Genomic DNA, 14,481 nt, shown 5'->3' on the forward strand with positions numbered 1-14,481 from the left:
TGACGTCATTTGTTCTGGGGTTAAGCATCTGGTCTGGTGGCTCCCCACCCTGATTTTCTTGCCTTTCCCCTTTATGGGGCAAGGGCAACATAACAGAGACTTCATTCTGGGCTTGTCAGGATGGTGAGAAGTGACTTGTTTATGTTAGGCTCTGCCTGATGATCATATTGGAGGGCTCCTTAGGCGTGCCTGGTGAGACTGCAGGTTTCAAAGTGGAGTTTTAAAATGGAGTTGCTTAGGTTAAGGCCTAAGGCCATCCTTACACCTCCATAGCACATTTTTAAAAAATATTTATTTTTTATAGTTGGACACAATACCTTTATTTCATTTATTTATTTTTTACGTGGTGCTGAGGATTGAACCCAGGGTCCCGTGCGTGTGAGACAAGCGCTCTACCACTGAGCCACAACCCCAGCCCCCATAGCACATTTTTAATTAGGAACTTCAAAACCCTTGGTGATTCACTAAGGTGACATTTCCTGTGAAGTCCCCACTCCTCCTGACTCCTTTCTGGGAATCTTTCCTGGTTCTGCTTTCTGTTCTTTATCTCCCCTTCCCCCAGTCCCTCTGTCTACCCAAGCAAGAGCCCTGCTCATTCCCACATCTATACATTGGGTTTCCAGCTCTGACCAAGCTCTATCTTCTAAGAAGTTAAAAAGTAAAGTGTAAGTAACTTCTGAGGACATGACCTCATAAATTGGGACTCAGGGAGCTCCAGCTAATTCACCAATCACCATGTGAAAATAATGATAAAGTCACAATTTCAAGGTTGGGGGAGAGGCAGAAGAAAACAGAAATGATCCTTTAATAATTTGTCATATTAAATTCAAAATATATTTATTTGAAAAATATCTAGAAAAATATACACTGAATCCAATGTAAGTATGAGACATAAAGGGAGAATTGGAAAAGGGCATTTTATATTAATTTTGGGAATTAATTTCCATTAATAAACAGAAACACAGGAAACAAATTGAAAATAGCATAGGCCAGGATGATGATGTTGTTGTTGTTTTTAAAGATATGGCATTGCTGCTTACAATTACAAGAAATGGATGATAATATTTTAAATGAGTTAACTTTGGTCCATCATGCTTACTTCATGGTGTGAAGAAAACAGCACTTGAATGACTTTTTTCCCTTAATTTGTTCTAAATTACAGCAAAGTGCTCTGCAAGAAGCAAGTGCTTGCGTTAATTAACTCTGAGTAAAGAAGGTCACTGGTATACAGAGGGCTCATTTTGTGGTTTTAGTTATAGATTTTCTTCTGCAATTAGAATTCATCATTAGGCATTGTAAGCACGTGCGGATTCTTGCTTTTTTATCCGGTACTTCAGAATTGGGCACATTTGTTGATTTTCCTCTAAAAACATTTAAAATGCAGCAACAATAATCAAACTGACTTATAGGATGAAACAAATGTACAACACATTTATAAGTATATCTAAAATACTGTCGTTTTCTCTGAACCTGAGTATTATTATAGCTCAATTTTTAAAATTGCATATAAATGATTGTACAAGTACTTCAAATTTTGCAACATAAAGAATGAACAAATCTGAATATTAGTCATTTTATATTGAATTGTGAGCACAGAGAAAAAAATTATAAATGCTGTAAATTCTTGTATATAATCCATGATACCAAAAATTTAACCAAAGCTTTAAAGAACCATAAACAGCTAAGTTAATATTTCTAAAATAGATATACATTTTAATGCTTATTCTAATGTTCACTTAATTTTAGTTTTTTTAAATGTAAGCCATTATTTTTATGCCTAACAATTATAAGAGCCATACTACATGTTAATTATGTTGCTGATACAACACATGATATAATATAAATGAAAATTGTTTATGTAAGTTAGTGTTTGAATATCATGATGATGAACAATCCAGACTTATTTACCTCTTCTAATTCACTCCAGTGTTAACTAAGAATCACTATAAACAAGCTGACTTAAGTGGATTTAGCCACAGTATAAAGGTAGTAACATGTCACTTCTGCTATCATGTTTTCCCTGAGTATTCAAAAGTTAACAGCACACAGATTTGGTCCATCTTTTCTTTGTAGTTGGCACTAAATGTAAAAGCTGCTTTCTGATTCAAAAAGATATCAAAGAAGCTGTTTTATCTAAATGTCCTACCACTTATTAGGCTTTGCTTACCCTATTAAGTCTTTTTTTCTGCCTCTGACAGGGTTAATTAGTACCTCCCTTTTTTTTTCCTCTCCAGATTCTGTTCCTCTTTTTCTTGTTTGTATTACTTGAGAAGTATCCCATTGTCAAACCAATGAGCCAAATAAGTCAATGATCATAAAAAGTCTGATTTCATTTTTAGTTAAAATAAACATGTTCATACTCATCTTCACTACTCAGAAATCCAACATAGATAAAACCAAAAGCTTTTTACCTTGATAACACACAATGTCAGTTTCTCAGCAGTATCTACACTCTCTTCATGTTGTTTTCACCAGATAGTCTTTCTAGAAATACATTCTTAAGCAATCGACAGTGGATGGATGAGCTAAGGTCTCAAACAAAGGTAGTTAGCACTGCTGCTGTTGCACTGTATGATACATGTCCATTTATCAATACAGAGTTATGAACATGGGGCCCAATAACTCATTTCTGACTCACTGTTTCATCCTTAACAAATGTATGAAAAGGGAAAATGTATGAAGGCAGGGAAAGACATGGGGCTCTTCAAATACAGTTTATGATTTCTTTATTTGAAGAAACTTCACTGATACCAATATTTTGCCTTTTTCTTTCTTTCTTTAGTGCCTTGGAGGAGTTTCCAAAGGCAAGCCATTGTAGCAAGATTTGGTATGAAATCTATGTTTTTAAAAAAGTTTCATAGATTTTTTTTAAGGTAGAAAAAAACATTTATACAAAGAGAAGTGGGAAAGAACCAGAGTGGTATTTTAAGTCACTTCCTATCAGGAATAACACATGAAGTTAAAATTCTAGAAATTGAGATCCTTAAAAATACCCATAGCCCTGTGTTCCTCGGAAATTTTTATTTACCATCTAGTGTGTGTCCCCAGCTTGGAGACTGTTGACTTCAAGATTGTACTTCAGTAGTACATGGGGCTTAGGGGTGTAGCTCAGTGGTAGGGCACATGCTTAGCATGTGCAAGGCCTTGGGTTCAATCCCCAATACATAAAACAAAACATAAATAGGCTCATATAAACTACATAAATCAAACGTAGATATCCAGTTAACTTACTCTGTCAGCAACAGGTAGGAGACCCATTGGAAGACTCCAAGCACTTAGGAAGTGCAGGTCCATTATGCAGCAGGGTCCTGTACCTATAAATGGCTGCATAAAACAAAGTCCTCCTGCTAGTTCATGTAGATGTGAGTGAGAAATAAACCTTTGCTGAGCTCTAATTCCAAGATTTGGAGATTGTTAATAGTGTTTAGCCTGTCCTGACTAATTGAGTAGCTGATGTGCTGGATAGGGTTTCTCCATTGTAGGCATGAAGTGACCTTGTAGCCAAGACTGCGGTGTCCTGTGAGGGTGCTGAATGGGAATCACAGCCTGTTTTCAGGAAATGAGGCAGTGCCAGAGAAAGTCAGGATAGGGCCCAATCAAAGAGAAGAGATTACAAACTACTCTACCTACACCCTCCTGGCAGTTGCCAGCAGATCTCTAGGGAATGGGTTCAGACAGCTGCTCTCAGTGGACACCAGATGACACCTGTCAGAGGTCAGTTATGGCCTTCTCCTCCCAGTATCAGAAGGACACAACAACTTCCCGTATATTCAACTGCCATTTTAAGGAGGGAAAAGAAATCCAAAAACAAATGTTCATCTAAAGAGATCATCTAATCCACCTTTGATGGGGGCGGGGATCCTTCAATAGAAGAAACATTTAACCTGGCAGAATACTGTTGGAATCAGAAATGAAGATATCCTAACTTGGAAAACCCAATATTCTTCATTACCTAGAGTTTATAAAGATACTCTATTAGTCATAGGAAATGACTGACTTTTAAAAGGGGAGAACATATTAGTTCTGTGTGAGTTTGTGACCCTACTAATCTTTTTTTTCTTTTTATGTTGTGACTATAAAATCTAGTTCAGATTAAAAATAGATATGAAAAAAGTTTTTAAAAGTATACATGCATTAGAAAGCATGTATGCTTTTAAATATTTTAATACTTTCTATTTCTGAAAATTCAGCAATGGCCAAGAATACATGATTTGTTTAAAGGGACAGTTTCTCTGGAGATGTGGCTCAGTACTAAATATCAAAATACAGAGCACTGACAAGCAATAGTTGTTTTTTTTCTTCAAAAGTACTTTCCTAATGACATCCTTTGTCAAATTGTTATGCGTGACGATATCCTTTGCCTGGAAGGCTAATTGGTTATAGTTTTTATCAAATCTGCAGAACAGAGCAGAATTTTAATTTCACTTGACAGATTGTTAAATTGAGCTTTTATGCCATCTGGTTAGCTCAAGTCAATTGTTATTCTTTTGAGTTGTAAATATATAACTTCCACATTATGTATCTTTGAAAAAATGAAGTCCTCAGACAGAAAAAATTATGAAAGTCGATTGTCCCAGACTACACAGCAGTAGCAAAAAACTGCTGTTGGAAGTTGTATGAACTATTTCAGTCCACTAGCACTCTGTTCTTAATAGTATGCTCTTCAAATGTGTTTGTCAAGATGGCTTGTTTGCCACTTGGAAATTCATTCATATTCTCTCTGGGAGCTCCCCCTTGTGACTAATGGTCACCAGTGTTGAGGCAGTTGGTTTTAACAATTAAAATGCACACTCTCAGGGAGGCCCTGAGATTCCCTATTTCTGTCACAGAACTGTATTTAATTTTCCTAACTACTTACTGTTTTCTATGTATGGACTCTTTGCTGGGTGCTATTAATTCTTCCTCATTGGAGAATAAGTGCCACAAACACTGAAACACTGAGACCTCCTTGATTTGTGTACTTCTTCTCCTTCTCCTTCTCCTTCTCCTTCTCCTTCTCCTTCTCCTTCTCCTTCTCCTTCTCCTTCTCCTTCTCCTTCTCCTTCTCCTTCTCCTTCTCCTTCTCCTCCTCCTCCTCCTCCTCCTCCTCCTCCTCCTCCTCCTCCTCCTCTCCTCCTCCTCCTCCTCCTCCTCCTTCTTCTTCTTTTAAGATTTTTTAGTTGTAGTTGGACATAATACCTTTATTTTTTAAAATTTATTTTTATGTAGTGCTGAGGATGGAACCCAGGACCTGCACATGCTAGGAGATCACTCTATAAAGCTGAGCCCCAACCCAGTGCTCTACAGCTGAGCCCCAGCCCTAGCACATTGTTCTTACTAGGAAATCAGCAAACACTTCTGCAATGAGTAAATTTGTGATTATTGATTTTGGAGCCATTTTTCTTTGTAAGAAATTAACAAAGGAAGATCAAACCTGTGATTTTTTTTTAATTTGATGGTAGTAATTATTATTAACTAACCAAACTATCTAGCCTAACACAAGGTATCTAGATCACTAGCAGAGGGCAATTTATTTAGTGCTTCCCGATGCAACCTCTAGGCTCATTCTTATGGGACTATAATTCAGACCCTCAATTTTTCCCTTTTAAATTCAAGTTTCATATCTCTGGTTGTTGATAAAGTTATGTATTATTTTATATATTTATAATAAATCCCACAGATTTTTAATAGTATCAAATATCAATATATTCCTTTAAGTTTATCTATAAGGTATCTTTAAATATCAAACTTGATAAGTCATTTAGCAGTTGAAAGATTCAGAGGTTCAGGCCACATTTCAACTATGTGGTTGCTCATGAAAGTGCACTGTTCACCAAGAGCTGTACTATTTAAAGAAAGATAATTTTTCTTCCCTTTAGCTTGAGAAGTCACACCTACTAAAAATTAATATATACTTGAGAGCCCAAAAATTGTTTGAAATTTAGAAATTTAGAAATAAATTAGTACTTTTCAAATCTGCCTATTATAAATGATTGACTTAGAAACAAACAAGAAATGTAAGAAGCCTATTTCTCTCCTAAATAAGTGTAGAATTTAGAAATTTGTTTTACTTCCTCTTTCTTGCTCTTTTAATGGAATGAGTTTTGGTGAATGTCTCAGGAGGTACCAGCTTGGTTTTACAATACCAAAAAAAAAAAATTTAGTAGGATTATATTAGTGCAAAAGCAATTATTCACATTGGTTTGAGAGTTTTCAATAGGGGTTTCTTTTAATAGTTCCTGTCTTTCTGAATAATAATCATTATATAATTTCCCCTTTCTAAGAATGGATCACAGTTTATAATAATGAATAAATCAAACCCAACCTGATTTGATTACAATTAAAAGCCAGTAATCACTTTAACAATAGTTAAAACGGTGACACAATTCCATTCTTATGGCATCTAGTTAAAGGGAAATACAGACAGGAATCCCCCCTGCAGTCTTCTCTGCTTATCTCCAGAGCTGTGCTAGTCTCTGACTTCATTATCACTGGTCATTCTTCTCAAGGTCAGAAATGAGAATATTTTCTTCTAAATGTGTTGTACTAAAATTGGTTGCAGGATAGTAAGGATTCCGAAACGCTGCAAGTCTCCGGAAGAAGCCACTATTCTGCTTGTGTATGTAGAAGGACAGTGTGATAATCACTAGGATTATTATCAATATCAATGCAACTGCAAGAGGAATAATGCTGTGACTTGGTCCTGAATGAAGATTTAAAAAAATTTAAAAAAAGAAAATAGGAAAAATTTGAGTGACAATGAGGAAATATGAATTTTCTTACCTTGTTGCTTTCTATTTTATTGTTTCTAAGAAGAATCAAAATACTCCTTCTGCTCCAAACCTACCTTTTCCTGGGTGCTCCATTACAGTGTGAATATCTAAAAGAAAAGAAAAGAAAAAAAAAAGTTGAAATGAATTTTTTCTTTTAATTCAGCAAAATTATCTCATTACTTATAGCAAGGATCAGCATACTATGGCCCATGAGTCACCTGTTCTTATGAATAATGTGTTATTGGAGCTCAGCCATATTCACTTAACGTATTATCTGTGACTGTTTATGAGGCAATGCCAGTGTTGCAGAGATCCTATGGCCCCCAGAGCACAAAATATTTACTACCTGGAAAAGCTTAGTGGCCCTTCATTTATAGTGATCATTCTATTATTATTAGCATTACAAACGTATGCACTGCAATCTTCTTAAAAAAATTATTTTGTACATATTTTTCTTTGTTGATTGACCTTTATTTTATTCATTTATTTATATGAGGTGCTGAGAATAGGTCCAGTGCCTCACACATGCTAGACAAGCGCTGTACCACTGAGCCACAACCCTAGTCCCACTGCATTCTTTTCTAAGCCAAAGAATTCCCATCCAGTGTGAGCACTGTGCTACAATGGAAATGAAAGTAAAACACGGTCCCCACACATCAGGAGCTCATGTTTTTTTTTTTTTTTTTTTTTTTTTTTAAATCTGTTGTGGAGTTTATCCAGCAAGGATAACCTGTCTACTTCTATGCAAGGATTTTACAGGCAGCATTTTCTCACCTCTGTGATCCCAAAAGTCTTGGGAAATTAATAATAGCTCTTCCAGTAAAAAAGTGAGATGGCTCCTGTTTTAAGATTTTTACTGTAAACATATATATTTTTCAAGTAGACTACCTCAAAATTCAACCTCTGCAATTTTTGATCTAGGTAAAGATCCAAAGGAAGATAGAGAGGATAATCTGGAAGAAGACGAGTGAGTGGATGGTGAGTGGAGGCGGTACCTTGAACTCTGTTTACACCTACTCACTCTGACAGACTTAAAAGAAACATCATTGTTATTACCTACAGCAAAGCTTCATTAAAAAACCTTGTTTCTATAATTTAAAAATAATGTCACATAATTTTACATCAAATTATTAAAAACATTTATTATTATATGTGGGTAAAGATACTTCTTAGTGAAAGACAGTTAATAGATATTTATTCTCCTGATAAAGGCAGTGGAGGCATAGAAGGAACTCTTAGAGAATTGGAACTATAACCTTTGATGTAGCCTCAATTTGGACAAGCATTTTTCTCATTTGCAAAGTGGGGATTTTTAAAAATTTGTTCTTTTTAGCTATATACCACAACAGAGTATATTTTGACATATTATATACACATGGAGTATAACTTCCCATGGTTGTACATGATGTGGAGTTACACTGGTTGTATATGAACTGTTCATATATGAATATAGGAAAGTTATGTCAAATTCATTCTACTATCTTTCCTATTCCCATCCCTTCTCCCTTCCCATAATTCCCCTTTGTCTAATCCAATGAACTTCTATTCTGCCCCTGCCCCTACTTATTGTGAGTCAGCGTCTGAATTTCAGAGAGAACATTTATTTGGCCTTTGGTTTTTTGGGATTAGCTTATTTCACTTAGCATGATTGTCTCCAACTCCATCTAAAGTGGGAACATTTTAATTGCTCCACTATCTTACAAAGTTGCTGTGAAGGATGAAAGAGGTGTCACGTATTATAAAAAGCTTTAAAGTCCTTACAGACATGAGGTACTTCTGATTTGTTCTTTCACTTTCTCTTATTTAAAAAATACTTATTTTTTAGTTGCAGTTGGACACAATACCTTTATTTCACTTATTTATTTTTATGTGGTGCTGACGATCAAACCCAGGGTCTTCCACATGTTAGGCAAGCCCTCTACCACTGAGCTACAGCCCAGCCTCTGATTTGTTCTTGATCCTATGTGCAGGTGGTAACTTGAGCACACCCTAACCATGTTTCCCACACAGAATGATACACTATTGGAGCCTCAAACATTGATGTCCACAGCAAGTTTTTTTTTCTTCTTTCTCAGTGTCTAATCAGTCATGAAGGCCTGGTGAGTCTCTCTTCCCACATCCCCCCCTTTTTTTTAATGTTGTCACTCAGGTTACAAATACTTCTCTTGACATTGAATACGTGCGTCGTGGCAGGTGTCTACAGAGAACACTGGGTGCTTTTCTCCTCTCCCATGTACTTGGCTCTTCAGCCTGAATTCTCTGTGAATGGACCTGCTTCACTGGTCAGTTTTATTTTCACCACTCCCAAACATGAGCCCCCCCCCAACTCTAATCTAAGCTTATTGTCCATTCTGCCTTAAGCCATGACGGGCTTTTTGTTTAAAATGCCTCTTTTCTCCTCTGTTCCATCTTCTAATAGTCTCTTCATCATTTTAGATTCCACAACCTTATCTCTCTGAGGTCTTATCCAGCAGCTCCAGGCATATAAATTCCTCCTTGCTGATAAGATTGTCATCTAGAAATTGTTCTGATTATTATAGACACCTTCTCACAGTTAATGATCTTTCTTGACATCTTACCTTAAAAATCTTTACTGTTGTTTGCAACTGACTACAATCTTCTGACTTGATTCCTAAATTATTTTTTGATCACTCTAAGCAAGTTACTCAGGATGAAGTTATGACTTTTATGACATATCATGCTTATGTCATGATATGTCATGACACAGAGAATCACTTCTACCTGTTCATGACAAATATGCCAGATATATAGAGTGTATTTTCTGAGGCCAAAGACAAACTTAACCTTGAGTAGCATCACCAGAATGGAGTTGACTGGTTTACATTCTAATTCTATTTGCTTGTTGGGCTAACAGCCAAGAACAAGAGTCTTTGAATGAGTTGGTTTATAATGTTTTTTTTTTCTTCGCATATAAGAGGAAGTAGCTGAAATGTTCTCTGACTTGTTTTATGCAGAACAAGATGATAATTCCAGAGTCTATCTGAATAGTCTCCAAATACTTAGATTTAAAAACTTGAAATGCTGAAATGGTGGGTCAACGTTAGTTAGGGTAGAATCAAAATGAAGACTTACTCTCTGATTAACCCACCTGCCTCCATTTTACATATGAACCCCTTTTTTTCTTCGCATGGGGTTAACTGCCACACTCCTTCGGGGACCTTCAGGGCAACACACTGGTGGGACTGGAGGTGGTCCATGTCTGGCTTCCGAATGCCCCAGTTTGATTGGTCTGTGGGTGTTCCATCAAACCATTTTATGGTTTCATCTATGAAAATATTACTGACTTATTATACGTTATATGCATGGTTTCAAACCCACTAAGACTGCAATGAACCCTAGAAATAGATCCCTAATTTAATGAGACTCTCTCCTCTGATGCATTAGCTCTGTGAGGACAGTCATGAACTCAATATCAAAGGTAGGTATTAATGAAGTTGACTTGTGAATCACCCTTTATTTATTTTAGATACATTGTTCTATTTAGTACATTTAGAATATCATGTTTATTAGTGTAACAGTTTGAAACATTCCATGTAATTTCTAGCCAATTTCAAAAAATTATTGAGTAAATGAAACTAATCAATGTAAGGACACTCTTTTGAGTCCTAACCTCCAAGTCTTTATCAAATGATTTACGTTCTAAAAGAATTTTACAGTGAATGTCTTTAAATAGCAAGCCAGTCATATGCCAAGGGATTAGAGGCAGTGGGAGACCATCCCATATACAGGAGGGATGCACTGACTGAAAAGAATTTAAAACTAAAACTAGCTAAAAGTTTATTTGCTTTTTATTATCACCATCTGCTAGAAACTCTATAAGGTTAGTGATTAAAATGCTCCCCTTAAGGGTAGGCTCACCCCACTGTTACAAGCTCTTCATGCTGATGAAAATAATTTTCTTTACAAGTACCTTTCAATAACCATCAATTACATAAAGAAAAGAATACCAGGCTTCCATTTTATTACAAACTCTGGTTTTTATGAGTAGCAAATAGGAATTCTAATAGCACAATTTATCACTGAAACATTTCCATAACTCTATTGTGCTTTTATAACATTTAGAAACCTGGGGCATTTTCCAGTCAGTCTGGTTTTGGTGTGATATGCTGAAGTCTGTGAATTCACAGTTCCAGCCAAGCTGTAATCGTAAAGGTAAACTTGTTGTTGTTCATTTTTATTTTTGCTATTCTGGGATTATTCCAGAGGATAAGAAGGTATAGAACAGGGTAGCAATGTTGTTTGTGGAAGAAATGGCTTCAGGATTCATGCTATTTTTTCAAAGCAAATGTGTGCAAGGAGATTTTTCTGGCTCACAGATGCCATTATCATTAGCCCTAACAACTGTGTATTTATTCATGCCCTCTCCTTTTCTCTACCCAAATCACTTACTGTTACTATCAAATTGAGCATTCAACCAAACCATCTGGACAGAAGAACCAAACGCAAGAAGCTCTTCCAGGAGAAATGAATTTTCAGCCTCATCCTTGATTGTTAAAAGATTAGATCCTATAAAAGAGTCAAGTAGCAAATGAGCAAGTATTTGTGTCTACACATTTTTAAAATGTCTTCTATGCCACTATTTGCAAAGTGCAGACTTTGAAAAGTAAAAATCTTTGTTATGAATAAAGTGATTTTGATTAAAAAGTTTAAGATAAAAGCACATTTACTAAGATTGCATTTAAGAAGTTAAAACATAGAATATTAATTTTAGAGAACACTAAAAATTCACAATGCAAATGCATTCAAAATGAACATTTCCTTCAGAAAATGCAATATACTGAGACATCATCTCAGGTTTTCAAATTCTACACTGGACATTAAGTTGCATATATTATCTGTCCCCAAACAAGCAAATTTAATAGTATTTATTGCTTTCTATAGTTTTTGTTGCTCTTAACATAACTAAATAATCAGACAAATGAGAAAAACACATTGTTTACTGAAATGTCAAGAAGGAGCACATGAAAGAATTTTACCATCACAAAAGAATTACCTTCCTTTTTGCAAAATTCATGAGCAGCCTCAAAACTCGTGCTGTCTAGGACTGTAGAAAAACTGTAGCAATTACTTTTAAATTTTATCCAGGGAATAGATGTTTCTGAGCACAACACTGGGTGTTCAAATGGTTTTGTTTCTATGAAGAAAAACCAGTTATGATTTCAGGGTGGTGACTGGCTCCATTTATTGAGATAAACATTACATTATATTCTATGAAAGACCAAGATAAATATATGTAATAAGGTTTTCATGGTAATATTCTGAAAGATAGGATTTAATGTAAATGATTACAAAACTAGGGCCAGTTTCTAGCATTTCTGGCAGAAACAATATTTACCTAAACATAGCAGTGTATATTAATACATAGCTTAGTTTTAGTGGTGACTGGGTGAGGGGGGCTATCTTTCATGTTTGCAATTGGTATCCTAAAGGTTGGGACATCTGGAGGATGTGATTCATAGAAACAGTGACAGCTCAATGATTCTGGCAAAAGGGACTTCCAAATGTACAAAATGTGTTTCATGCAGTGCTGAATATCATAGATTTAAAAAAATCCTTCCTTACTAATAAACCTATGAGAGAAAATAATGCAACATGACATGAAATAAAACAAATAAGATACATTTTTTAAAAAATATTTTTTAATTGTTGATGGACTTTGTTTATTTATATGTGGTGCTGAGAATCAAACCCAGTGCCTCACACATGCTAGGCAAGCGCTCTTCCACTGAGCTACAACCCCAACCCTAAGTGAGGTAAATTTGAGGGGACTTTACTTCAGAGGGCAAGCATGAGAGTTAGACTCAACCATCCTGAGATGGCTCTGCCACTTATTGGCTGTGTGACTGTGGGCCCATTACCCACATTGATTCCTTTATCTATAAAAGGAAACTAACAAGAATATCTTTTTTATAATCTGGGACCTTAAATTCATTAGTGCTGGATACTTCTAAAGTACTCAACGATGCATTGTTCTTGAAAAGAGAGAGATAGCTTTTATGGTGTTTCAGAAACAGAATTAATTTTTTTCATATACATTTAAATATACATATATTTATTTACATTTAACTCTGAATTGTTTTGATCTAAAGTTACATATTGTGTATGCTATTTGATATAGTACCAAAAACATAAGTAAGTCTTACATTTTTATGAAATGAGAGATTTAAAAGGAGAATAGCTAGTGCTATGGAACTTAAAAAAAATAACAAATATTTATTGAGGATTTACAGTTTGCTAAAGGTATATCAGAAGTACTTGTGACTTTACAAAGCTTATATTTTAGTGAAATATATTTTAGCTAGCCTCTTTGCTATCTGACTTTTGGCATATATAAGCCATCTCTCTAGTTTAGGGAATTGTCTATACACACTATAGTAATAAAGGAGGAGGGATCTTTTCAAATGGGATTAACATCATATTAGAGAGTGGGGGCATGTGGCTTTTGATTCTGGTCCTGTTGATTGACAGCTGAGATCTCAGGAAGCTATATAGTGCTCTGAGTTAAGTTTCACCTTTATTGTCCTATTTTTTCTTATTTACATGCCACCTATTCTTCAAGGCTCATCTTCACTGTTATATCCTTCAAGGTGCTTTTCTTGGGCTTATGGTTGTGGCTCAGTGGTAGAGCACTTGCCTAGTACGTGTGGAGGCACTGGGTTTGATTCTCAGCACCCCATATACATAAAATAAAAGTCCATCAATAACTAAAAAAATATTAAAAGAAGAGAAGCCTTTCTGCTTTTTCCTTTTTCTTGATAACTCCCACAACAGATGCTACCTCTCTTATCTCATTTGGTACCCATACTGGAATAGCAGTTATTTGTCTTTATATCACTGACCAGACACCAGAGATTTACTAGGGGCTGAGACTTCTACTACTCATGCTCGTATTTCCTGCTCAGTCCAGCCTTGCATATAGTTGAAGCACACGTGTTATTTGTTCAGTTGAATAGAATTGTACCTACCAGTGGGCACATGACAAATGGCACCTTGCAGAAATGACTCACAGGCTGTACTACGCCAGCGTCCATTAGTATCGGCGAAAACACAGTCACCGAAGAAGGATGACTCCTCATCTTTCCAAAAAGTGAAAGAGGATTTGGTGCCATCTGACCAGTCAAAATGAAGACCATTCTGTGGAGGAAAGGTGAGCCATCACTTCCTCACAACAGACTGCTGTGGTGTCACCCCGTGCTGTGAGCATCCACCCTTCCCACAAATATCTCCACTTCTATTCTTTTTTGCAGAGGGCCTAGAACTGCTTATGAATATGGCCTGACAAAAAGGAGCATCTACCACAAGTGATATATATATATATTTTTGGTTCTGAGAAATCATTGGCTTTTTGCAACCATAATTTCTTAGTAAGTAATCAGAGGGAAATAAGGTCAATACCTTGATTTTTACACCAAAATAAAGTCTAGATTGATTGAAGATTCAAGCATAATGTTGAAAACACAAAAACATTAATGAAAACTTTGCTTTTTTTATACTTTTGATGTGGGGAAAATCTTTTCAAGTCATACAAAATCCAGAGTCCATAATACAAAATTTACTACATAAAGATAAAACATTCTGTAAAACAAAAAATACAACAAATAATCGTAAAATATCATTCTTTTAGCTACCCCACTGACAAGGTTTAGAATTTTGATAATAGTGTTAAGGATGTAAAAAAACTGAGCTGGGATGTGGCTCAATGGTTAAG

General features: G+C 35.6%; 1 protein-coding gene across 1 annotated transcript in view; it reads right to left on the minus strand.

Annotated features, from left to right (window-relative positions):
- Positions 1-5,170: 5,170 nt before the first annotated feature.
- The window catches only part of Pla2r1 (phospholipase A2 receptor 1), a 112,782-nt gene continuing 103,471 nt past the window's right edge, over positions 5,171-14,481 (minus strand). The window contains 7 exon segments of the mRNA XM_026393095.2: positions 5,171-6,475; positions 6,477-6,682; positions 6,827-6,859; positions 9,862-10,038; positions 11,163-11,279; positions 11,767-11,907; positions 13,739-13,907. Of these exon segments, the coding sequence (XP_026248880.2) occupies positions 6,449-6,475; positions 6,477-6,682; positions 6,827-6,859; positions 9,862-10,038; positions 11,163-11,279; positions 11,767-11,907; positions 13,739-13,907 (870 nt within the window). The 3' untranslated portion in view covers positions 5,171-6,448.

This window comes from Urocitellus parryii, chromosome 1 (assembly GCF_045843805.1).
Source record: "Urocitellus parryii isolate mUroPar1 chromosome 1, mUroPar1.hap1, whole genome shotgun sequence".
Classification (NCBI taxonomy): domain Eukaryota; kingdom Metazoa; phylum Chordata; class Mammalia; order Rodentia; family Sciuridae; genus Urocitellus; species Urocitellus parryii.